The sequence below is a fragment of the Gallinula chloropus genome (genome assembly GCF_964237585.1).
Source record: "Gallinula chloropus genome assembly, chromosome: 3".
Classification (NCBI taxonomy): Eukaryota; Metazoa; Chordata; class Aves; order Gruiformes; family Rallidae; genus Gallinula; species Gallinula chloropus.
The window spans coordinates 117,563,103-117,589,331 of NC_140087.1; the positions used below are offsets into that span (position 1 = coordinate 117,563,103).

Here is a 26,229-nt window from a genome sequence, read left to right on the forward strand (position 1 = left end):
AGGGAAGATGAAAAGTAGAAGGTGAGTGGGGAGAGGATAAAGTCATGATGGCCAAAGGAAGATGTGTTTTTAAGGATATACAGCTGACCATCTCCAAAGCAGCTAAATAAACCAGGACAAGTAGGCTGGAAGTGCACCCATTAGTTTTGATCATTAAGACACCTTTATATCTCTTGGTGAAGGTGATTGACAGTTGTAGAGGTGACAGCTGTTAAACTGAAAGAAATTTCTGCCAGAATTGACGGTTTAGCTTTGCTGCTAATAGGCTGTACTGATGTGAGTAAGGCTTACTAAATACACAGCATAACTGTTCGTATTTATATGCATAATATAAATATCACATTGTATAATAGCTGTAAGACAATCCAGAGCATTTCCGGGGGATTACTGCACATCTCAGCTAGTTTAAGTCATCCAGCCTTTTGGCTTCATGCCTTAAAACGCTACCAGAGACATGTTATAATCGTCCAGAAATGCACTGCCTGTTGCAAATTACAGCTTTAAACCAAAATATTCAGTACATTACACATACACCCAAAATATACAATTTAACCAGGTAATGTGATGTCCATTATTAATTTTTTTTTAAACCTAAATGTGGAAAAGTTTGATATGTTCTTCCACAAGCCGAAGAAAAAATTTACCTGCCCATCTGGAACAGCTCCAGAAAGTCCTTGTTGCTTTGCAGTGTCCTTTCCTTCCATATTTAACGATCTTATTATCATCATCTTTGAGTTTTCTTTCTTTTAGGCTGTTTCTCTTTTGAGACTCAGCCATGTCTCAGTGTGGTATCTGGGCTCTGTGTTGGATCCCTGAAGACCCCCAAATGCTTTGAGACACTAAAGTATGGGATATAAGTATAGCAATGAAGTGTAAAGAGTGTCACACATAGTGTTTGGGAATGAAGAGAAAAAATGTAAAGAAGACAGGCTGAGAGAGTTGGGCTTCTTCAGCCCAGAGAAGAGAAGGCTCCAGAGGGACCTTATAGCAGCCTTCCAGTACCCAAAGGGTGCCTATAAGAAAACTGGGGAAGAACTGTTCATAAGGGCATGTAGCAGTAGGATGAGGGGTAATGGTTTTAAACTAGAAAAGGGGAGATTAAGGTTGGATTTTAGGAAAAAATTCTTCAGTCTGAGGGTGGTAGATCACTGGAACAGGTTGCCTGGAGAGGTGGTGGAGGCCCCATCCCTGGAGACATTCAAGGTGAGGTTTGAAGGGGCTCTGAGCAATCTGACCTAGTGAAGATGTCCCTGTCCACCACAGGGGGTTGGACTAGATGGCCTTTAAAGATCCTTTTCCAACCTAACACATTCTATGATTCTAAGAATAAATAATAACTCTAGTACGGTCACTGCTGTGTTTCTCTAAGTTACACTTCACAGGAAGAGGCTTTCCTGTAGCAGAACTACATCTGATTTAAGTATTCTTATAAGTACCTGTATTAAACTTTATCAGTGGTAGGATTAAATGTCATTATTTATTTTCCCATCTTTTCCAGCATAAGAGTCCAGTAGCTGTTTACTCTCCCTCTGCCTTTTTGCTCTGTTCATCCATTCTCTAGGCTCTGCCATCCTGAGCTGTTCTCGTTGTCATCCCAATGAGCAGATTTCTCAGCCTAATGTTTTTTATTGATCCTATCTTTATTGGACTTATGATAGTTTGCTCTGAGTCAAGCAAAGCCTTTCCCATTAGATAGGGTTAAGGAGTTGCCAGCAGCCAGGCAAACCTTATGTTGTTTCTTTTTCCTCAACCACCTTGTTTTTGTCAGATAAAATTGCAAGCAAAAAGCAAATTACAATGTTTTCCTATATTAACTGTAATATTATGTCTTCTTCCTTGTAGGCAATTTAGCTCAAGCTGGCAGGCCGCCTATTCTAAAGCACAAGGACACTGCTTTTCTGGGAGGCTGTGTCAGATAAAGCAGTTAGCTTTTCTGAAAGTGAAGGCTATTTTTTCCCTCTCGTTAGTGGAAGAAGACCTTATCAGCACATAAACACAGCCTGCGTGGCAACACAAAGATACCTGTTTTGCCTTGTACTTGACTTCCTCAACAAAGCTTGTTTCTCATGTGGATATTAAAATAATAGCTTTTAAGTTAGAAAGTATGCTTGCTTGCACTGCAATTATTTACTACTCAATTAGGACACTTTTCCAGCTATCTGGGCTGAGGTTTTCAGAGGAGCCTAGGGAGTTGACTGCATAAAGCTATGTCTGTATCAGGAGATTAACTGTGTCTGTGCTTTCTGACACTGAGGCTAAAAAGCATGGAATGGCCTATGTCCATATTTTTCAATCTTCTTATCCTCCAAAATAGGGTGACCACCTTCAAACCACCTCCTGGGAACGCTTTCTGGCCCTGCATACCTCTGAGTTGTGTCCCAGCATTGGGAAAGGGTAGTTGCCCTCTTTTAAAAGCATTCCTGAGGCTACTTAAACAATTTAACTGTGAAGGAGTTTTTTGAGAGTCCAGGAATATTCCCTAAGACTGTTTTAGCTTGAAGTCTTAGTATCATTGACTGCTCGAAAGCTGAGGTCTTAAACCTTGGCCCTGAGAGCAGCCACATGCACAGCCCTCATGGTGTTGCCATGTGCTGTTTGGTCTACAAAAAAAGGTGCTTTCCACTCAGTGGTCAGTTTTGTCATAGAAATTATTCCTAACCAGGAAAGTGTAGAAAATGCAGTCATCTTTAAGAACTGTACAACTCTTTCACATAAGATCTACTTCAGCAGCATTCTGTATCTGGTGTATCTATTTGTATGATAGTTATTAATAATAATAGTAAAGAATACTGTCATAGTCTCTCATTTTGTGTGCTTTGGCATTACATAAGCTTACCCTCTCTTCATGCTGCAGATATCACAGATGCTTAGCTGGGGGTTGTGTGAACTGCAGATGTTGATGTTGTCAACTTGCTTTTGACAAGTATATTACAATTGGGGTTTGGAGGGGTTTTTTCCATTTTGCTTTCCTTTAAGAATGTAATTTCTCTTCTTAAATGCCATTGGGAGGATTGATGTCAACCTGCGCTTTGAGATTCTCCAAACAGACACTGCATACCTGTAACTGGGACTCTTGTGTAGCCTAGTGTTGTCTGTAGAGCTGCTCTATGTTCCTGATAGTCAGGTAAAGGCTTCTGTTGGCTTTTGATTTAGGCACTGCCTATCTACTGTGTAGGCTGGCAATGTTTTCACACAATTCTTCTGTGTACTGTATACATATAATGAAGTCATAGCATCATTATTGTGTGACATCAAAGCCTGTTGGTATGAGAATGAGCATAATCTAGCAGTGTTCACAATGTGTGTGTCAGAAGGGAAAAGAGAAAACAAGTCATAAAGCAGAACCTTTTTTTTTTACACATCAATTTTATAATACCCAGAAGATCCTTGGAAAAGGGCTAGAAAAATATTAATAAGATAAATGTACTTATGTTCCAGTGTTGTGATTTTATGGGGGGGGGGTTAAACAAGTACAAAAGTCCATATCTATGTATTAAAATAAAAATTGCCCTTGGATTTTGTGCAGGATTCTGAGAGAGGTACTGGCATTCCCAATCAGTGCTTGTTGGGATTTTTTTTTCCCCTTTCCCATTCTGTCTGTGGTACTATTAATACTGTCCTCCTTAGCTGCACACTTGGACCAGCCCAGTGCGATAGCTTTACTACAAAGGGCTTCTGTGTATTCCAGGAGTCAGGCTATAGCACTCTTCTGACAGAAAATGTCCTGCAACGAAGGTGAAGCTTAGACATTATTTATTCCAAATACAGGATCTTTCCATCTGCAAGTTTATAGAGGCTGAGAAATTGTTGAATTTGGAGATTTGCAAATAGAAATTACAAGCTTGACTCTGAAAATATTCCCTCCTGGAAAACAAGTCCTATTCCCTCTTGTGAGCATTATCCCTATGCAGCTTTAGATGGGTACAGAAGGCATTTCTAAGGTGGACAGCTTTGCTCATAAAGACACGTCACCACCCTCTCCTGGAACGGAGCACCTAAAACATTTTGATCCCGCGCTCAGGTACCTGGAGAGAACAGACTGTCACTTGTGCTGAATTACGTGGAATATTTTTTTGTGTCTCTAAACCAGGTCCACTTTTGAGGCTGCAGCAGGTTAAAGTTAGAGCTGTGCAAACTTTGAGAAGCCTAAATCCAAATTAAGCCTGGCGCTCTTCCAGAAACGACTGGAGCTGGCAAATTTAAATCATTTTCAAGTTGGAGCTGTTTTTTTCTGAGTTTTATGTCATCACTTATGAGTTAAAACTGAGGAAAAACCTGGTTGTAACCGATTTAACCTCTTTTTGCCTCCTGCCTTGGTCTAGAGCCTTTTTTCTGTATGTGTGACTTGTTTGTTAAGAACTAACCACTGATGGGATTATACAGTGTGTCAAGTCTGTGGAATTGCCCATCTAATAAAGCGTGGGGTTTTAAAAAGGGTTTTTTTTAAAACCTTTATAGAGCAACAGTTGCTGAAGTATCTGAAAGTAAGTGGTTCTTAAAACATTTTCTATAAAATAATTTATGTTTCCACTTTATTTTTTTATGTAATTCTAATGTTAAATGACTATTTTAAAATTGATTGACATCACCAACATGGGAGATGCCTTGTTTCTTGGCTTAAGGTCAATAATAAGTTAAAAGCTTCTTAGCATTAATGTTTTTCTGAATTATTACTGTGGTAAGGGGATAATTTATATGGATAATGAGTTTACAGGTGAAATCACTCTGACGCCCAAAATTAGTGCCTAACTATTATGAAGGTGGGTGATTAGTATGAACTGATCTGAGAGGCTTTGGAGAAGGGGGCCATGATCATACCATGGGAATCTGAAGAAACAGTTTACTTCAGTAAAATGTAGGTGCCTGGTTAGGACCTGACCTTTTGAAGAGCTGTCCAAACATTTACTCACTCTCACAACACCCTCATGAAGTAGAGGATAAATATTATCTCAATTTTATGGAACAAGAAGGTGAGCACCAAGAGAGTCTGGATTAAAACTTGGGAATTTGTGGCATGCAGTTGCTTGTTTAATCCATTAGACCATGGTGTTTGGCTTGTCAATAGTCCTGTGCTTTATAAAGTAGACAAAACCTTTAAAATACCAATTAGTTTAGATAGGCAGAAGTTCAGTTCTCTCTGCATAAAACAGAGATGAAGCCGTTTCACATCATCATCATATCCAAACTTGGAGAGTTTGTTCCTTATTTGTCTTAGTGAGGATTGCTCTTGATGGTGTGAGTGTATCAAACAAAACTGTTCTTCTGGAGGAGGTTGGTCTTGGAAAAAGGGATGGTATTTCTATGTTAAATGAAGTAAATCATCATTAGGGAAGCAGTGCTGTACAGGTAATTATCTTGGTGAATGGTTCTATTGTGTTGGCATACAATGAGTTTATATTTGTTTTATGCAGAGTCGAATTTCTAAAGCATTTGGGTCATTTATGTTAAGTCCCTGTGATGCTTTCCATCACCTATTAGTTGAAACAATGCTGAAAAGTACTGTAGAAATGACAAAGGCTACCACTAACATCTCTTCCAAACTGCAGTGGAACTGAAATGATACAGGACAAGAGGGCAAATGTTGAGAACTGGAAAAATAGAAAAACAGAGCAGCATGAAATGTCAAACCACATTTTTAAGGCACTTTTTACTATATTTCCATAAATGCATGAGGGAATTATGTTGCAAATACTTGAAACTGTTTATTTTCATTTTTGGCTTGATTTTCTAGCATTGAAAAAACCATGTCTAATGATCTTGAGCATTCTTAAAGAAAAAATTATATTTTACATAATGGTTTGCATGTGTGAGTTCCCTCTGGCAGGAGCACTATAATTAGCCTGTCGTCTCTCAGAGAAGAGACTATCTGTCTTAAAGATGCAACAGAAAGTCTTGGCTGCTACAGCTAGGAGCAGAACATTGTGATTTTGTTAAAAGATAAACATTATCCCTTTTCACTTATTCATCTTTCTTCTCTTCCTGCTTCTTTGGCTCAAATCTAGCCTAGAGAAGCAAAGGACAGCTGAGTACAAACAGTTTTCTTCCTTCCTCATTCAGCAAGGCATGGCGAAAGATCTTGGCTTCTTGACATCAATAACTTTACTTCAACTCAACTTGGAGCTGTTTGGGCAGCCTTTCAAAAATAAAAAGGTACAATAAAAGGGGACTGAACTTCCTGTTTTACTCATAAAGTAGCAGATTCAGCTAAGGCACGCTTTCCTTTGGGATTGTCCATATACTGCCCGGGAGAGTCAAGGATGTGGAATATTATTCCTTTGCACAACTTTATTGTAGCTATTAAAAGACAATCAACTAGAATAGGGTGGTGGCAGACAGTGTTGTGTGTTTCAGTCTTTTGCGGTCTTGTTACTAAAGGAGAGTAATTTTGGTAGAAAGGCTTTGCTGCTTTTGGGTAGCCATGTGTGTCCTTGATCAGAGGAGGGGGAAGGAGAGAAGGAAAACTCAAAACCACCACAGAGTCAGAAAAATGTAACTGGTTTGAGCTGGCATAGCAGTGCTGGTGTGTGTTAACTCTTGGTATTATCATGCCTGAGGTTTCGTTTCCAGCATTGACAAAGAAAGCTGTAATACAGGAGATGATCACGCATGGCAGCTTTCCAGGCCCAACTGGTTACATTAGCAGGGACTGGGTAAGAAGGTGAGGTTTCCAGTGTGGACAGGAGTATATTGAATTTTATTTTGATGACTGTCATGTACTTGTGTCAGACTACCAGAGAATGACTTGGTATGAGAAGGCTTTGGGGATCTCTTATGGGAGCCTTCCAGTACCTGAAGAGCCCTACAAGAAAGCTGGGGACTTTTTAGAAGGGCGTAGAGTGATACAATGAGGGAGAATGCTTTTAAATTGGAAGGGAGTTGATTTAGATTGGATGTTAGGAAGAAATTCTTCACTGTAAGGGTGGTGAGGCACTGGAACAGGTTGCCCAGGAAGTGGTGGATGCGCCCTCCCTGGAGGTGTTCAGGGCCAGATTGGACGGGGTCTTGAGCAGCTTGGTCTAGTGAGAGGTGTCCCTGCCCATGGCAGGGGGATAGACACTGATGATCTTTAAGGTCCCTTCCAGCCCAAACCATTCTATGATTCTATGAATCTGTGCTGGTGAAATCTAACTGCAGTGGCAAGGACATTTTTCCACAGATAATATATATATATATATACACACACACATATATATACATATATATATACACATATATATACACATATATATACATATACGTATATGTGTGTGTGTGTGTATATATATATGGACCAGGTTCCTTGAGCATACTCATTGTCAAATTCTTTGACTTGTTCCATGCCTGTTTATTCTTGAGTTGCTTTGTGATCCTTCTGCTCTTGCTGTCCTTCTGCCCCTTTTCTCTCCTATGTTGTGTAATTTGTCTGAACAGTATAATATTTTTTCTTATTCCTTATAACCTTTCCCTCTTCACCCCTCTGCTTTCCTGATACTTTCCTTTGCCAAATAGTCAGAGATTTTCTCAATTCTGAGTTCCTATGTAAGCTATAATTTTATTCTATTATGAGTGAGCACTGCTACTGCAGGCCTGGAACTGATTACTGTTTGCATATATACAGCATCACTAGCCAAAGAGTCAAGGACCAAAAAGACTTATTGGAACCTTACAAGGTTTTAAAAATCACCTTGTTATTCTTTTCAGATTCTCCCTTTTGTTGGGAATTTCTTTTTCTTTATTTCAGTTGTGTCTGCAATTCACAGATTATGTTTATCTTTTAAAAGTTCTTCTAGATATCAAACAGTACAAAACCTAAAACCTCATTTTAAATTTGCGACTATGTCCAGTCTTGGACATCCCAAAAAGTCACTGATTAGCTCATCATGAACTCTGCTCTTTTCTGCAGTGTATTTCAGATTCTGGATTGACAGACCTTTACTGGGAGGCTAAGAGCAACACTTTTGTGTGGTTTACATTGGTACTTGGCCGTGGTTGGTACAAATATTTTTATTGTTGTTGTAGTATTTCAGCACTTTAGTTCTTCATCACAGAAAGGAGAAATCACAAAAATAAACCAATCCCTTGGAAAGTTGAAAATATTAGAAGCAAAAAGAGGAGGGTATTTATTTATTTATTTATTATGAAAACACTAAAGAAAGGTTGTGCTCTACTGAAAACGAATGATGGAATTTCTCATGACTGTTTTCCCCTTTATAAAAGATACATACTGCTGGTGTGTTCTTAAAACATGGGATAATTTGGAACTGTGATATTGAGGTGGTCATACTGTCCAATCTGATAGCACTTCTGCCTTTCAACTCCTGGAAATGAACACGTACAGGAAACATGATTTGAAAAATGGAGAAACCTGTGGTGAAGTAAGACTGAAATAGTTCTTACTTCTCTTGTGTTAGTCACTTCCATAAGGAACTCTGCAATTAATCTTGGTTTGCCATGATCGCCCATGCATTGACCTTTATGCTCTCCATGACATTTCCTTAACAAAAATAAATATGTTGAGGTCACCATTGATCTAGCCATCTTCTTGCTGCTCTTTGCAAGTAGTTTCTGTCCCACGCAGAAACACTCCTCTCTGAGAATGGCACCACAGATCTGGTAGCCACCAAAACCAACTCACTTAAGTGGTCTTGTATGAAATTGCAAGGTTTATTCCAAGTTTCCTTTAGCATAAAATGCTTAATTCACCTACATCTCTTGGACTGGGAAAAATAATTCAGGTTCTGAAGATGTATCCCTATTCTTCTTCCCTTAGACAGTATATTTGAGTTCAATAAGTAGAAACAAATGATTAAACAAACTATCCTAATTGTCTCTAAAATTTTATGGAATAGCCACTTTGGAATCCTGAGATCTGTTATTTATTAGGTCATGCTTATTGGGTATTTTCTCTGTCAGTGTTTCCTTTTATCTTTTCTTAGCAGTTCTGCTAGAAGCCCTTTGCTTCTGCCTTGGTCTCTTCAGGATGAGCCAGGTGAATTAGTCTGAGATATTTGTTATTTAACATAAGGACACCACTGAGAGAAGGAACTCCATTGTCTGTATTACTTTCTGATCACTGCCATTGTCCTTCAGATTATGCTCAACTAAATTAATTCCTCCAATTACTGTTCTCCTGAAATGATTGGCTAAAGCTTGATTTTCTGTTCCCTGCTGCTGCTGGCACAAGGTTCTTGAAAGTCAGGGCGAATTAGGCTGACTGCTTTGCAAGTAGCACAAATAGGAGCAGATGTGTAGAAGACAAATGGTTGGTGCTGACCCGACATGCACACAATGAACATTTCATTGGGGTTTACTTTCACTCTAGCACTAGGTCTAGTCTGGCTCCGTTGACTGAATGCCTTTTAGTGGTTGGAGTGCATCTTTTGATTTGGTTTTATCCAAAAAGAGTCCAGTTAGTGTGCTCTGAAATCATGCCACGGTGCAAACTGATGTGCAGTAAGTGGGGATGAATGGGAGATTTGTCTCAAAACCGCACCCCTGATCCAAACTAAAACGCTTCCATAGATGTATCCTTTTGTACCTGATTCAGACATCTCAGTAAATCCAGTAATGGGCTTATCTGGATCAGTCAGTACTTAAATATTTCTGTGCATGTGGCCAAAAGGCTTCTTAACATCCTGATTGGACATGTTCTTTTCACATTAATGTTACCATTATTGTGGAGACAGTCGTAATTGCTGTTCTTATAGCTTGTACTTATAGAGAAAAGTAATACCAGAGAAATTCAAGTTAGAAACAAGGCACAAGGAAATCAACTGTGGAACAAACTACCAAGTGAAGTTATACATTGTCTCATTCTTGATGACTCCAAGTGGAGGTCAAATGAATTTCTGGAAAATATGCTTTTGTTAAACTGGTTACTGGCCCAAAATAGGGGCAACTGGCTGAAATTCTGTGGTCTGTGGTACACAGGAGGTCAGACTAGATGATCTAATTTTCCTTTCTGGCTTTAAACTGTAAGAATGGGAGCATATCCCCTGATTACAGGACACTTCTGGCCATTGGAAACTGCAGGATCAAGCTGTCAGTTGCCAGTAAAGAACATTCGCTTTTCTGCCATCAAATTAAGAAATTAATGTTAGATTATAATACTGTTATATCATGGTTTATGATGCAAAGAGTTTTGTGTAAGCAAGGAAAAAAACCTCCACCACCTACATATACCATAATAGAGATTAGGGCAACTGTATTGTAAACTTTGATATTGCTTATCAGAATTCAGATTCAAAATCAGAGCTGAAATAGCACTTTGGTTTAGAGTTTCACTGCCAGGAAGGTTAACGGGTTATTGACAGTTTTAAGAATGAAATGTCAGGGAGGAAATTAAAACAAACATGTATCATGAGCCAGCACACAGTGTGGCTGGTTTTAATACACATGGCAGATCTTCTGTAGTAACGCCTCCATTAATAGTGCAGTTATCACTGTTTCCAGATGGCATGATCATAAACACACAGAGCTTTTGCAGGGACCTATAATTTATCCTGATCCCTTCCTCCTTTGGATTCACCCAGAAGGAAGGCAAGTGGTACCACAGCCCACCCCAACTGATTTAGGGGTTTTTTTGCCAGGAAGTGTGGGATGGGGACAGGATTACATCTGGGGGTCCGTGGAGCCCACCAACAGAGACTGCTGTGAGTCTTTGTTGAACAAGAACATCCACTGCTGTTCTTACCCGCTTCCTTCTTACTTCTCTGTTTTTTCTTATACTGGGCTGCTCCATGTCTCCTATTAGAAGGTACTTGCTGCTCCTTTGTGCCCATTTTAGACCCTCAATCTGAATCTCATTTCTCTTATTTTTCTTTAAGTCAATATTTTAATAACTAAGTACACATCCATTCTCAATGAGTTTTATTCAACCACTGCAAAATCATCATTACAGATAAATCCTTGGAAAATTAGGAAATGTTTTAAACTGTATTCTTAACAAAGCATGTTCTTTGAAAAATTGATAAACTGCTCTAGTAAGTATAGGTTTGAACATGTGAGAGAAGTTGAAAAATAAGGTGTCTCCTAGAGAAGAAAACTGCAGCAAAAATACAGTTTTTGCTTCCTATCTGCTAATAGAAAGTTGCAGCACTGTGAAAAAGCGTGCCTCAAATATATTGAAATGATACAGAGTTCTTTTCAGAAATCTCAAATCTTAATGTTTCTAGGAAGTGGGAGACAGAGATGGCAATTTAAAAAAAAATTCCTCATCAATGCAATAAAAAATGTTGCACTTCTCAGTTTGGATCCCTGGGTTACCTACCTAAGTGTCTGTGTGACCAAAAGTATCTATGTTTGGCCTTTAATTGCACAATAAGGAACAATATGATTACCAGTGTATTTCTTTTCTGTATCTGTCTCATAAATTTTGGAGGAAAGAGTTGGAAAAGAAAGAAGGATCCAGCTTCTACTAAGCTCTGTTTGGTTTTGAACGATTTGGGTATTTCCAAAAAACAGTTCAGGTGTCTTAAATCTTGTTTTCATCAGGAAGATGGTAATTCAAAATAGTTAACTGAATTCTGGCTAGTGTAGCAGCAGGCCTCTTCATATCTCATTTTTTTTGCTACTTGTAAGTAAGCACACAAGATTTAAAAAATATTATATTTAAATTATTTTGATGTTGCCTTTCACCTCTTTGACGTAGAATCTAGAGTGCTGTAATAACCAACATCCTTTATAGCAACTTATTATGTGGCTCCTTTTGGATAGGCAAGTTGAATATGCAGCATAGCTTAAGGAATTTGGGTGTAATTTGTTTAGAGAGGCTGTTGCTTGACAAACCTTTTCTGAACGGGCTACATGGTAACTGAGAAATTGAAAGTCTCAGGGCTGGACCGGATAATGGACAATAGATGCTTTCACTTCTGTTCCCTGTTCAAATCCAATCCATCAAAGATTGAAAATTGTTCCCTTTTCATACTGGGCAAGTGGCCTGTGAGTAATTAGTTGGTTGCCTTTGCCTGGTGCCTGATTAAAATTTGCCCACAAGATAAAAACACCACCCTATTTGGCACCCTGTCTGGTCGCTTGGGAAGCCAAAGTTGAATCAGCAGCCGTCTTTGCTATATTCTTTTCCAGATCAGGACCAAGATGTCTTATTGTGCAGTGCAGACATGCTTATATTCTGTTGTTGGAGAGAATTTGCCTTCCCACCCCTAAGGATCTTAAGGAAGGAAGATGTTGAACCCGCTGAAGCATGACAATCTGCAGTAACCTCTGCTAATTTAATCTTTTCTTTCCATTTCATCATTTTAGCATCCAAAGGCTAGTCCATCTCCCCTTGATCCCTCAGCCTAGAGTGCCTGTGCAGTACGCTGGTAAAATGGGAAGCTGGAGAATCAAAAATCCTCAGAATAAATGGGCTACAATGGTGCATATTTCTGCCCCGTAAAATGAAAATCAGCTTGTTCATTCGCAGTACGTGCTGATGGAGGCTTCTGTAGAATATCATTTACAGCCGTGTTGTCTTTGTAGATGCCTTCTACGATGTGAGAACACTGATGAGTGGAGGGGGAAGGGGCCGACCTTCCACTTACCATATGGAAAACATCTGCAATGGGCAACATAGGTCTCTAAAGAAATGTGTTGCCGTTTCATAGTTTCTTCAAAGTAATACGTAGACAAAAGGTATCAGCTTGAATTTTTACCAGGGTTGACTGTCCCAGCCTCTAGAGCCATTTACCGTAATACCAAAGTATTCTTTTAAATGAGACAGGCAATAATGTATTACACTGTCTCACACAAAAAGAATGTAACATCAACTGGAAAAGTATAGAGTAGTCAAAGCGCTCCAAAAATAAAACAAAAGAAACAATTTCATGCCTTTTTATTGTGGCCCCTTAACTCTAGTCCTCTGAGAACAGCACTGATTGATGTCAGTGATGCAACCTAAAAATTAATGTCAATTACCCAAAACAAAATGCACATAAGCAACGTTAAGGGTCTGATTTCAGTCCACAAAAGCCAGGAAATTCAGAGCTACTGGAGAGCTGAAAACCTGGATTTGACATTCCCGTCTTACCAACAGCCATTCTGCTGGGGGGAAGATGAGAAACAAAGAAAAAGAGAGTTACAATAAATAATGTGACTCAGACAACCCTTTCTCTCTTTGCCCAAGTCCGGATCCACTGGGTCCCATTAGCTTTAAGACCAGGAACTGCAATATGTTCTGGGTTTAGGGCTGAGAAACTCCCCTACCACCTTGCTGCTTTTTTAATATAAACTCCTTTATTGCTTTAGTAGCAATAACATTTAATTAAACCTAACTAACTCTTAATTTACAGTAATTATTTACTGATCTTGTATTTCCAGCCCTCGGAAGTGGGGGTGTTTCTGTCAGCACGATTAGTGCATGTTGTGTATTTGATGCAATAATTGCTCATGCAAACAGGATCGACCCTGCACTCTTTGATAAATGAACATGCAGTAATCGAGCTGTTCTGGTGTCAGCATGCACACAAATCAAAATGTTCTTACATCAAAGAAGTACTTATGAAAAAAAAACTTTCATACAGGATTTAAATATTCCTCAATGTTATTAAAAAAATATGAGCTGCGATATCATGAAAAGCCCTTGATGGAGTTACACGTGGGTAATCCATCTCCCTATTCATAAGCCTATATGTAATGACTGAACAATGGCAATCAGCCAGAAGAATCTCAGGGCTTGGCTGGTTTGTTTTCAAACAAGTATCAGTTTTATAGATGTGCATATAAATGTATGTCTTCTGTAAAACTGGGCACAAAAGAAAAAGACGAGCCTGATGGGTCAACCTGATGAGCTATTTTTTTAATAGCTTTGGTCTGTCCTAGCATTTCAAAATAATCTTAATTTAAGTAAAGTGTGCCACAGCAAGTAATGTGTATAAGGGGCTCTACAGAGAGGGAATGTAGTGGGGAAGTTCAGAATTCACCAAGTTATTTCACTTTCTTCACAAAGCAAATGTTACTGCCCCATCCACAGACCAATCAATCAGAAATGAACAAAAGAAATTTTCAGTCAGTTCTAGGAAGGACATTTTGGAATTCTGCTAAGGGTGGGCCATTTTGCCAGAATATTAGGCAGGTAAGGAATAGATGGACAGAAAGACATTTGGAAAGGTTATAGATAACGAGGCACATGTTGATGTCCATCTTGTCTTGTGAACCAGCTTTTCCAACATATGAATGTAGGTATAATGACATTTTAAAAGTATAATGTAAAGAAAAAAACCTAGCCTTCCTTGGGATCTCAAGTTGCTTGGTACATCTTTGCTGCTTAGAACTTGCCAGAAGGTCTTTGAAAGTGCAACAAGGTCTGCTTTCTATACTGGTGGTGTTACACAGAGCAACCTGCAAGCCTTTGGTCATTCTTTGCATATTGTCCAATTAGGGCTGTTAGTGCTTGTTGGTCCCCGGTCTAAATATCATAGAATCATGGAATGCTTTGTGTTTGAAGGGACCTTGAAGATTATCTAGTTCCATCCCCCCTTCCATGGGCAGGGACAATTCTCTCTAGACCAGGCTGCCCAAAGCCCCATCCAACCTGGCCTTGAACACTACCAGAGATCCAGGGGCTGCCACAGCTCCTCTGGGTACCCTGTACCAGGGCTTCACTGCCCTCACAGGGAAGGATTTATTACTAATATCTCACCTAAATCTCTCATCCTTCAGTTGAAGGCCAGTCTCTTGTCCTATCACTCCATGCCCTTGTTACCAGTCTCTAGATATCTTTAGGTTCTAGCAAGTTACAATAAGCTCTTCCTGGAGCCTTCTCTTCTATAGGCTGAACAAGCCCAACTCTCTCAGCCTGTCTTCATAGGAGAGGTGCTCCAGCCCTCAGCTCATCTTCCTGGCCTCCTCTGGACATGCTCCAACAAGTCCATGTCTTTTTTGTTCTGGAATCCAGCCCAGAGCTGGATGCAGTACTGCAGGTGGGGTCTTACTAGAGCAGAGGGGCAGAATTCCCCCCAGACCTGCTGGCGTCACTTCTTTGGATGCAGCCCAGGACATGGTTGGCTCTCTGGGCTGCAAGTGCAGATTGCCAGTTCATATTGATCTTTTCATCAGTCAATACCCCAAAGTCCTTCTGCTCAGGGATGCTCTCAGTCCATTCTCTGTCCAGCCTGTAGTTGTGCTTGCTGCCTGTGTGGCAGTTAGCTACTGCTAGGAACTGCTGGGGAGAGACCCAGGACTGTTTACCTCTGGGGGACAGTTTGAGGCAGCAGAACCAGTCCTTGCAGCTTGGAAAGCGCTGGGTCTGCAGCATGAGTGGTGATTAGGAGGAGACTGCCCTCTTCACATGTCCCCACTCGCTTGTTTACAAATGAAGTCACCCATGGTAGAGCTCTTCATATGCTCGGCATGTTTCAGTGTTGAGGTCCCTAATTGCAGGCTGTCAGGAGATAGTGAGCAGGGCCACCATTGCACACACCAAATCAGGGGACCTGATATTGTTCACTGATGGCCAGATCCTTCCCATTACCAATGTTTTTCCTTCTCTTATTCACTTTGTGTTCAATGAAGAAATCTGTTCATCCTACTGCTTTCTTTTCTGCATCCTCATGCTTAGATTTGGCTTGGATGGAATAAGTACATCATTACTTTGACACTGCTGGCCAATACTAAAATGGGTTGTTATTTAATGGAGAAACATCTTTCTGTCATTGTCACTGATTGCAAAGAAAGTGTGAACTGTTCAAAGTAATTAATTGCTCTGCTTTATGTATTTTTACAGGCACATTGTATCGTTTGCATAAAGAGTAGGGCAACCTGCATATAATTAAAGAATAATCTTGAATTGCCTAAATAATAGATGCTTCCTGTCTTCAAAAATAAAATAACTGTAGCAGTATATGCCTGGATTAAAGTTCAAATTAGCGATGGAGCTTTGTTCTGAAGGGTAAGGGCATCTGGCTTTCATATTTAATGGACCAGCTTTAAAATTTGGATTTGATCCGGGTCTTTGGAAGTTCAGGAGGGACCTGGAAACCTATTTTGATTTGGGGCTATTTCTAATATAAATGTCATAAAATTTGGTAGTGTATAATAATTTATTCTGCTGCTAAAGTATTGTTTTAACTGGTTAAACTGCCTCAGCACTTGGAATTTTCCTCCAGTGTGTTGCAGAAATACACGTGAAAGATCGATTGGATGCCATTGTGCAGCTTAATCCTAGGTAATTTATGCAGTTTTACCTGAGAGAAAGGTCCAAATATATGTTCTTCTGGCTTTAATCAGTCCAACTACAATTGGTTCAACTTTTGCCTGAATAAGGAGCGAGTAAAAACTGAGTGAGAGCTTCAAGATTTGGCTCTTATTCATTAACCTCAGGGCAGACTTCATTTTGTATGATTTTTAAGCTATTAAAATGTTGGTTGGCTTCCATTTGAGCTCAAATTCCTAATATCACCAAATAATTATGTGTAGATGATGAAATGAAAAAACAGGCATATAGTCTCCAAACGTGCATTTCAGTCTGGGTGGCTGAAATGGCTTATAACATTCAATGCATGAAAATGGGGTGGATTGAATAAATTAGCAGAATCACAAAAGGAAACCACTATAGGAAATAGTTTTACACGTGTAATCACTGAAATACTCCAGTGAATGTGTCAATCTGTACTAAATAAATATATTTGTTTATAGACATGCTCTGTATTAGCTTCCACTCTTTCACAGCACTTTGCCAAACAAAATCCCACTAGAAGTAGGATGTTCGCACCCGACTAGGAGTTTCTTGGATAAATATTTTTTCTATATTGAGACCAAAACCACTTCTACAAATTTCAGACTTTGATTGAAATAGTATATTTCTTCTTCTTTTTTTTTTCTTTCTTTTTTTTTTCTTTTTTTTTTTCTTTTTTCCTTTTTTTTTTCTTCCTCCCCCTTCCCATCTCCTCCACTGGCAACCACTGATGCATTACCTTAATTCCTCTTACCTCCCACCGCTCCGGTGAGCAGGCGCCCCGCTGCAGACAGAGTGCATCAGTCAGTAAGGAGCACAGCTAGATGTGGCCGCACCCGAGTGCCGCCACTGGCAAAGGGCCTTGGAGCCTGAGAAATTTTCTCTGTTTACAGGCTGACTCTCTGCCCTGAGTCGTTGGTTGGGTTCTCGTTTTCCCCCCTGGTGAAATGAGAAGGCAGAACAGAGATGCTGTGCCTTCTGCAGAGAGCATTCACAGGATGCTTTCGGGGGGTGGGGGGAGAGGAGTGTGTTGCAAGATGTCATTAGGTGCTCCTTTCTGTTACAATTTCAGCAGTTTTAAGAAAAGAATGTATGCGAGCAATCTTGTTTTGCCCAAATGATTTAATCTATTTCAAATACCTGCTCCTCCTATCCAGTAACTGCCAATTACAACATCCATTTCTGTGCATCTGGTGTTTTAGCCATTACAATAGAAGTTATAGCATAATGAAAATAATAATTACAGAATTGCATGCGATCTTTTCAAAACACTCTGCATTAACTCTGTAATCAAGTGATCCTCAAAAAAGGTTTTCAGTGAGTGACAGTATTTCTGTTTCAAAGGAGGGGGGACATTGAAACACAGAGACATTAAGTGGTTGGTCTGAGGCCACACAGCGAGTAAGTGTCAGAGCTGGGAGCAGAGCCCAGCCCTGGCTCCTGCCCTTGTACTCAGATGACTGTAACACACCATATTGTTTCCAAATAAACTCACTAAAAGTCATACGCTGAGCTCCTGAGCAGTAGTGACATGGAGGGGGAATTTAACCTCTTCTGTCACTTCCTGCAGAAAAAAAAAATCCTGAGCATCTACAGCTAAGGAGAAGAAAACCTTAAAATGTCAAGAAAAACCATCCCTGGAGAGAGGGAGCCATTGCAGTTATTTCATGCTGAATTACTCTCAGGTGAAAGGAGTTTTTTAGTAGTAGTAGTATGTTTTCACATGGCAGTGATGTGACTGTGCAGTGCCCTGAGTCATGAACCAGAGGTTTCAGTATCTCCCCATTCCTAAAGTCTTTTCTCTGTATGCCTCAAGGCTTCTAGCTTTACCTTCATCCTCAGACATAATCAAGATGCCCACATACATTATTTCTGATGTACAGCTAAAGCAGGAAGTTTGGACACATCAGAAGAGGAGACGTTGGCCTCTGAGCCACTCAAAGTGTTTTGACCATTTTGAAACAAGGCAGTAAAATTATTAGTGAACTAATTGTGATACTCATGAGGACATCAGGGGTACTGAGGAACCACCGCATTTCCAGTGTGGGGGCAGTGGGGGGATTTAAGCTTTCCCAGTTGCTCTGTGGAGTCCAAGAGGTCATATGCATCAAGGTCCAGTGCCTTGTCAAGACCTGCTCTGTGCTTTGCCATGGGCAGAAAGTTATGGCCCTTTAGACCCATGGCAGTAATAACTTGCTGGATTTTGGCTTGCTCCACTTGCTCCTTCAGTCCAGGGGAAGGTGTCAATGGAGCCCAGCTGCAGGTTTTGCAGCCTGGGAGAAGGAATTCCTTTCCCTGTGAACTGAGAGTAGTGTGCGGTTGAATTAAGGCTCAAAAGAGGAATTTGTATCGGTGTGCTAAGCAGCACTGCCTTTTCTCTGACAATTAAAAAGGGTTTCTTGCTCTCAGACAAATAAAGCCCATTAAAGCTGGTGGCAGTGATGGGAAGAACTTTGCAAAAATATGTTTGTTTTGCGAAGCTGGCTGCCAAGTATTGTTTTATAGTTCCAGTTTTTCCTTCTTTCTGCACTGTTTACAGTACCCTCTGAGAAACTTAAAATGATCTCTCTCTCCCTACCAATTTTGTTGTGTGCTTTTTTCTTTTGGCAGACGTTTGTACCCCACTCCCACACCCCAGTTCTTTCTGCAACAGGAGCCATGATCCTTTTGCCTTGTTTTTCTTTCTTATAATACCATCTCAGCCCTGAGAACAGCATTTGCTAGTTAACTGCAATATCCCAAATTTGACCAAATGAGCTGAGGGACAGCAGCACAATCCCTACATTTCATTCTCCTTCCACTGGTAGTATTGCAGGAGGTGCCTGAGAAATACACTTGGTCCTTGTTTTTCAGAGGTCCTCCATTTCCATCAGCCTTGGGAATGTCATTATTCCCAGTAGAAGAGAACAACAATAAAAAAGTTGGGTAGGCAAGATCTAGGCTATGTTCTTTAACAGGCTTGGATGATATATCCTGGATATATCCTGTTCCTGGACACAGCAGCAGAGTTTTTATGTGATTATTGAAAAAGTTCAAGCAGTTGGCAGATAAAAGGTAAGCCAAAGCCCAGAACTGACTTAGCTGGAAAGCATTTTGCTACAAGCTGTTGAAGGGTCGTTTACTGATGCAGTGCTTTTATCAGTGCATGATGTCTGTGGTTGCCTGTCCTGGAGGTCAATTACGGTGTGGAAGCCGCTGCTGCTGCTGGATGTCTGAGTACTCAGGGAACAGACCAGAGGAATAAAGTTGTTTTGTTGGTCAACTTTAGTTGTCTTATGCCTAACTGCGGTTTCTTGGGCTCTAGCTTAAGCACAAATGTGGTTGTGCTTCCAGAGGGACCATTACTGTATGGATAAATGGATGTTTTCAGCACATTGGCCTGGCCCCATCATAAAAGAAAGCCCTGAGATTTCATGTATAAGGCAGGGCATATCATCCAGACCATCATACAAGTTCATAATCTACTAAACCTGGACGTTCATAGATATATATTCAGGATTTGCTATTCAATATTGACCATATAGTAGACGTTATAAACTTGAAACTTCTCCTTCTGAGTAATATCAGACATCTGTGCTTTGGCTCATGATTAAAGATGGGTTTGTAGAGTTAGAGTCCTCAGTGCTATTGTTTTAACTTGGAGAGAGAATTATCCATTATATTTCTTTTGTAACATGTGTGAACTTTTAATAAGGAGACTTTCTATCCAAACAAATGTATTAAAACTTAAACAGAAGCAATTCTAAACAACTTATGGATTTTCTTTTTAAAACAATGTAGCTTATACTTTGCCTGCTAAAGTAATTATTGTTTTAATCTCTAAATAAGCTGACACTTCTTTGCATGTGGTTTCTCTATGCAGGCTGGGAAAAATTAGAGGAGTAACCTTTTAATCACTGGGGTTTTTAATGTAGATGTTTTTATGTACAAAGAGCCATCGTCCAGAACAACTTGTTCAATACTATGGGGGGGCTAATGAAATCTCAGTTAACATTCCCCAAACAAAATGGAAAGAAGACACAAGGAGAAAAGGAGCAGATTCAGAATTAGAGAATCTTTGTGTTTTATAGGTTTCAGGTTATTTGGAATGGAATGAAAGTTAATGCTACATCCTTTTTTCCATCCTGCCAGCCAGTGTCTGATCCAGGAATGTCTCTTATTTAAAGGGCAGGGCTCCCTCCACTGTTCTTGAATAAAGACTTTCACTGTCTGAGATCCAATTCTCCCTGATTTTCACAGTAACATTGTAAGACTGCATAGAGAGAATTAGTTAATGAAAAAAGTTTTGCATACCCTATCATAAGTCCATTCAAGGCATATGGTTCAATTTACATTTATGCAAATGTCAGGGAATAGACTAAAATTACCAAAGGAGGAAAAGACTGTGGCATGTCACAAACAAGATGTGCCTATTTGTATTTATGTTTGCTAATGGAGTTCAGCCAGGACTTGCTCTTTGATTTTGATGTCTTTGTCTGCCATTCCACTTTATGCATTGTAATTAAACCACTTGCCCACACACATACAAGAGGACACCAAGAAAGGGAGACTTCAAGCTTTAAAAACACTGTTCCTTGCTTACACAGGACCTATAATTCAGGATTTATCATCTTTAAGTGATACAACAGACCTGTGGGATTACATTGTGCCTCAGCTTTAGTGTAAGCAGAACTGCAGATTTAAAGCAGTGGAGGATTTGGCCCAATAAACTCTAATGTCTGGGATGCCCGACAAAGATGTTTTACCTTAGACTTTCCAAATTTTATCCCAAATACGACTTAAACATCAGCCCACTCAAAATCACAGCTGTTTCTTTCTCTGGCCAAACTTACTCTAATTTCTCATCATGCTACAGCAATGAAATTACACTAGTGTAAATTGTTAACTGGAAACCATCTCTAGCTAAGGTGCCTGTTCAGAAGTCTTAGTTTTCTAATCTGTCATGGTACCTAAATGAGGAGTACTCACATCTCCAGGTTTGGCTGGGACTTGTTTCTGTAAATCACAGCTTCAGTACATCATGTGCTAATAAATACATGATTACCTGCCCCTAATTTGGTCCTATGAGCTCTGTTTCTTTTAAAGTCCTACTGTGGGGACAAGAGTTTTTCTGCCCTCTTCATGGAGTGGTTCTTTAATAATACACTACCTCGAGCTACCACTAAATGAGAGATTGGGGACCAAAAAAAAAGAGTAGAAAATGGATGATTTTTCATAAATTTTGAGGACATTACTTGACCAAGGCCTCTTGTTCCAAGCTGGCTTTTTCAGCTGTTAGTTTTCCCTTTTTCCACCAAAGAAAGGGCAAAGCAGGAGTCTGCTTTTAGTTGACTAACAGCAGTGAACACTGCTCACCTTCTCTGCTTCATTGTACATCCTTCCAGACTGCTGGAAAAAAAGAAAGCCCCCACCTTCATGTATTAAGTAATTTATTCAGTAATTTACATTTATTAAGTAGCATTCTTGGAAAAGATCTTTACATCATAATCTAATGTGCTTTGGTAACTTGAATGACCAACATTTTCAAGGTAGCATTCTGATACTATAGACAAATGGAGGATGCCTGAGAAGCCATGAGAAGGTTCTTCACATGGTGCCTTACTGAGCTGGGATCAGGATTGGGAAGTAAAGGACTAAGCAGCAAAATCATCATTCCTCTCCCCCAAATAGGAGCAAGTGGCAAGACTGGATTGGGCAAGTTTAAGGTCGTGTTTCAGCTTTCCCTTTGGTCCAGCCTGCTTAGACTCTGGTTGTAGATAGCAGCAACCTGTCCTTTCACCTTTCATGAGGTCAGAGAAGGGAATGCAACATCTTTTCATAGGATAGCAAAGAGCAAGAAAAGGGGAGATTTAGGTTGGATATTAGAAAAAAACTCTTCAATATGAAGGTGGTAGATCGCTGGAACAGGTTGCCCAGAGAGGTAGGGAGGCCCCATCCCTGGAGATATTCAAGGTCTGGGTTGATGGGGCTCTCAGAGATCTGATCTAGTGAAGATGTCCATGCTTACTGCAGGGACGGTTGGACTGGATGATCTCTAAAGGTCTCTTCCAACCTTACACATTCTATGACTCCATGATTCTGTGAAGAAGAGTTACTGTGAGAGGTTGATTGGCCAAATAAATTTATATCAGCTTTTCCAAGTACTGAATCCATTCTGGGAAGGTGAACTGTGCAATGTGTGCCAAAATAGGTGGTTTCCCATTGACCACCTGCGCACATAGCAGGTCCAGTAACAGCTTGATGGACGTTCAACCATGGTAGAGTCAGCCCACAGCATGAAAAATCAAAGCACAGGCTGGTAGACAGTAAATTTTGAGAGAGTGCACGTAAAAAATTTGAACATGCTAGGCACTTTTCCAAAAAGGGCTCCAGGAGGGACCGTGGGTTTATGTTATCTCCTGACATTGGGCTAAAGCAAGACTTATCCAGCAAAATGAATACAGCTCTAACTTGCAATTTTAACCCTGCATCAAGAGTCTGCATCATCCTTTTATCTGCGCTCTGAGTCAAATTTAAAAATAAATAAATAAATAAATAAAAATGCTACTGCCAGAGTGATATAGAGCACCCAGAAGTGTGACCCAAACCCTTTACATTATATCAAAACCACATTAAATGACTGCCACATACACATAAACTCTCTCTTTCAAGGGCACACACACATGCAAGTTTTATAAAAAACATCTTGCCGTTTCTCTTCATAATTCTTGGCATGTAAAGATATGCCTTTAAGTATCACAAATTCAGTTGCATATATCTTAAAGATGCATGGCATAACTCAGAACTGTGGGATGATTGTAGAATAGTTTTGCTATGCATAAAAGCATTTTGCAGTTTAACCTCTATTATCTAGGAAGGTATCAAAATAAGAATGAAGTGTTATCTTGTTATCAAGTGGGATAAATCAAACTCCCTCCTCTGAAATACTGATTTTCAAAACGGTTACCTTTAAGCTGAGGTTGAAGGTAAAGATTGTTTCTGGGTAAAATGCTTCAATTTATGGCTAAATTCTGTAATAAAATATGCATATATCAGAATCACTTTCTCTGGCTTGGGAAGGAAAAATGTGTTGTTTTCATTATTGCTCAACTTCAAAATGGCTTGAGGAATTTTGTTGGTCCTTTCCAAAGAAATTGAACTTCAGGCAGAGATTAAAGCAGAGGAAATTTCAGCCCAAGGGCAAATGTTTTAGAAAGTTTAAAGTATGTGAAACAGGGAGTTAAGTAGGAAATAGTTTTCAATCCTAAGTATAGCCACAGTAGTTATAATATATTGCTAAATATAGACCCGTGGGTGTGTCCAACTTTCTGAAGGTGTTATCCTCCCTCCTCTGAAACTTGCTCCTAAAATGACCTTTTTGAGGGATATAACTAACTGTATAATATTGCCTATGTTGGATAATGTTAAACTTCATTATTTCCCAGGTGAGCCCAGCCAAGCCTGACTTCACATTGCAACCAAAATTCCTTTTGCAAAATTCAACCTTTTATCTTTCATGTGGATCCAACTTTACGCTCAGGCTCGAGTTCATTTATCTTCAAGCAAACTGCACAATAGCCCTGAATAGTTTGTTTATGTGTTAAAGGTTGCCACTTGGGTTATGAAGCTCTGTAAAAATATTGGAGTCAAGGAGCTGAAAACATGACTTTTGCATCGACTTCAAAACTTCAAAATGCCAGCCATAATGGTTTGGGCAAGAGACAGATCCAAACTCCCTTGGACTTGCTGCTTGTGGTTGTGGGAATATATTGGATCCTTTCAAAATTATTGGCTAGTCTGTTTTTATGCATTTCATGTTTGGGTATAGTCTTTGGAGTTTTTTGTTGTTGTTGTTTGCGGTGATACTGTCATGTCTGATGACTGGCTGTATATCCCAGAGCTAATATTCCGCTCTTTGACTTTTAACAGCACATGCTGCTAGATGTGTGCATTGAAGTGTGATGTTAACGTAAAGGATGCTGTGGTGAACATCTTGTACATATTTCCTTTTGCATATTCAGTGTCTGTAAATGTCTCTCGGAATATACTCTGCCTGGCTTTGAAACTGTTTCCTTGCAGCTCAGTATGAATACTGTTTAAACACAAAGTTCTTTGAGGTTATCCGTTGCTCTTAACAATACCCTGCTAATTCCAGTTTAAGAGAGGAGAAATTGATCTCGCTGAGATCGATTAGGAAATTGGTAGAGTTACTAAAAATGGTTGTTATATATGGCACTTCCTAAGTGCTTAAGCTTAAGAAGTACAAAATAAATCTGACGAAGCACTAACTGTAATGAAGTAGATGTCTATATTTTCATTTTCAAAACTGAATGACTGTTGAAGGTGAACCAAATAAAGCAAAAGTATTTTCCTTTTTGAAGACACCATTAATATCACACACACACACACACAAAAAGCAGTAAGTTTTTAAACAGAATATCCCCTTAAAATATAGGGTTTCCAATGTGCCTGGAGTAAAAAGGAATAGTTTCCTATATCGATTGAAAGAGATTTTAAAAATGCATGAAAGGTATTTTAGTGAGGCATTGTCAGAGGATCTTTTAAAATTCTTTTCTGAAATGCCATTTAACTCTTTTGCTTCTTTACCATTGGAAACATTTGCTCCCAGGTTACCATATATGGGATATCAAATTATTTTGTACTGACAAAGGGGTTTAAGATTAATTTGAGGGAGGGGAGGGTGGATTATACCAGTGCCTGTTTATCTAGCTTAGACTCAGAATATAAATTAGGTTTGGAAAGCTGTAATTATTCAGTAATGTATAGACTATTAAGATAGGTTAGAAATTATTCTTGAGCATAGCCAATGGAGAGCACATGCTTATAGAGGACAAACAGATTCAGCATAATAGGGTACTTCTGGCCTCATCTATTTTGCAGGCAATTAACAAAATAGGATGTTACGTTTTTGAATATCTCTCACTCTCCTGAAATAGAGTCGCTAACCACTTGTTAACCACACTGATTTTTTAATAGACAAAGTGGTTGCTTATAGCTTCCCCACCAGAAATGTTCAGATTAAGCATATTATTAGATTGCAGCCAGAATAGTCTCCAAAACAGGAAGAAAGCCTTGCCTTTCTCTCTGCCTTCTTCCCTTGTTTAAGTTGATGTGATAATTCATTACAGATTTTCTCTCTCTTTGACAGAGTGCCTACCGCAGAAACGGGATGACTTTTCTCGCCTGCTAATATGGATGTGGCTGCAGCAGCAGGAAAGGCAGTGTTATATTAAGGTGATTTTCTTTTCCCCACCATGGAAGGAACAGAAAAAAAAAAATTAAAATAAAATACAAACTCCAATGTCTCCGTGTACCAGTGAGTGGGCTGGTTTGTTGTGACTATCTGCTGGCTGACTCTGTCTCTTTTTCCAGCCCCCTCAATCGTTATTCTTGTTTACTAGCTGAAACATTTAGCAAATTAATGGCAGGATGTTTGGGATAGCGTGTAGGTGGACAAGAATGCAGATCAGACAATGCTGAAGTTTGCAGGGGACTTGCTGATGTCAGCCTCTTTCTGATGCGATGTCATTTTTATTTCAGTGTTTGGAAGTCTGTAGGTTCTCCTAGAGATGTTGTTTTGTAAAGCAGGATGGGGCAGAAAGAGGCCAGTGATAGGCTAGGTTATATAGATTTATAGAGTTTATATAAAGGTTATATAGGTTTTTCCTCGTGATTTTGACAAAAACTGTTTTCCATCATTTTCCTCTGATTTCTCATGACTAAAATTTAAGTGTTCAGACAGCATAGCCCAGTTTAATCCAGTAAGGGTCTTTTTGATGAGAGTAATAGTGAGCTCAGATACAAACATGTTCAGAAAAAACTCTGGGTAAACTGTACTTCACCAGTTAGAGACTTGCTTTTTTTGTGTTTTTGCAGACCCAAGGACAAGCTTATTGGTCAGCCCTAATTTCTCAATATTTACATCTCCTCAGGCTCCAGCCATCACTCTCTGAAATCAAGGAAAGCCTTTGGGGTGATTTGGCACTGGATTGGGCCCCTGTTCAGAAAAATACATCCCGAAGTATTTAAATAACTGTGGCTGTCTCAGTGGTTCTAGGCAAAGGCTTAACATTATGTAC

The 26,229-nt window shown here is 39.6% G+C and overlaps 1 protein-coding gene across 3 annotated transcripts in view; it reads left to right on the forward strand.

The window, feature by feature from the left end:
• The window catches only part of SUPT3H (SPT3 homolog, SAGA and STAGA complex component), a gene marked incomplete at its 5' end in the record, with an annotated part of 260,064 nt that extends 234,646 nt beyond the window's left edge, over positions 1–25,418 (forward strand). For all 3 annotated transcript variants that reach the window (XM_084261717.1, XM_084261718.1, XM_084261719.1), the window contains one exon: positions 25,299–25,418. In XM_084261717.1, the coding sequence (XP_084117843.1) occupies positions 25,299–25,340 (42 nt within the window). In that variant the 3' untranslated portion in view covers positions 25,341–25,418. The remainder of the gene's footprint in view (positions 1–25,298) is intronic.
• Between the last annotated feature and the right edge of the window lie 811 nt (positions 25,419–26,229).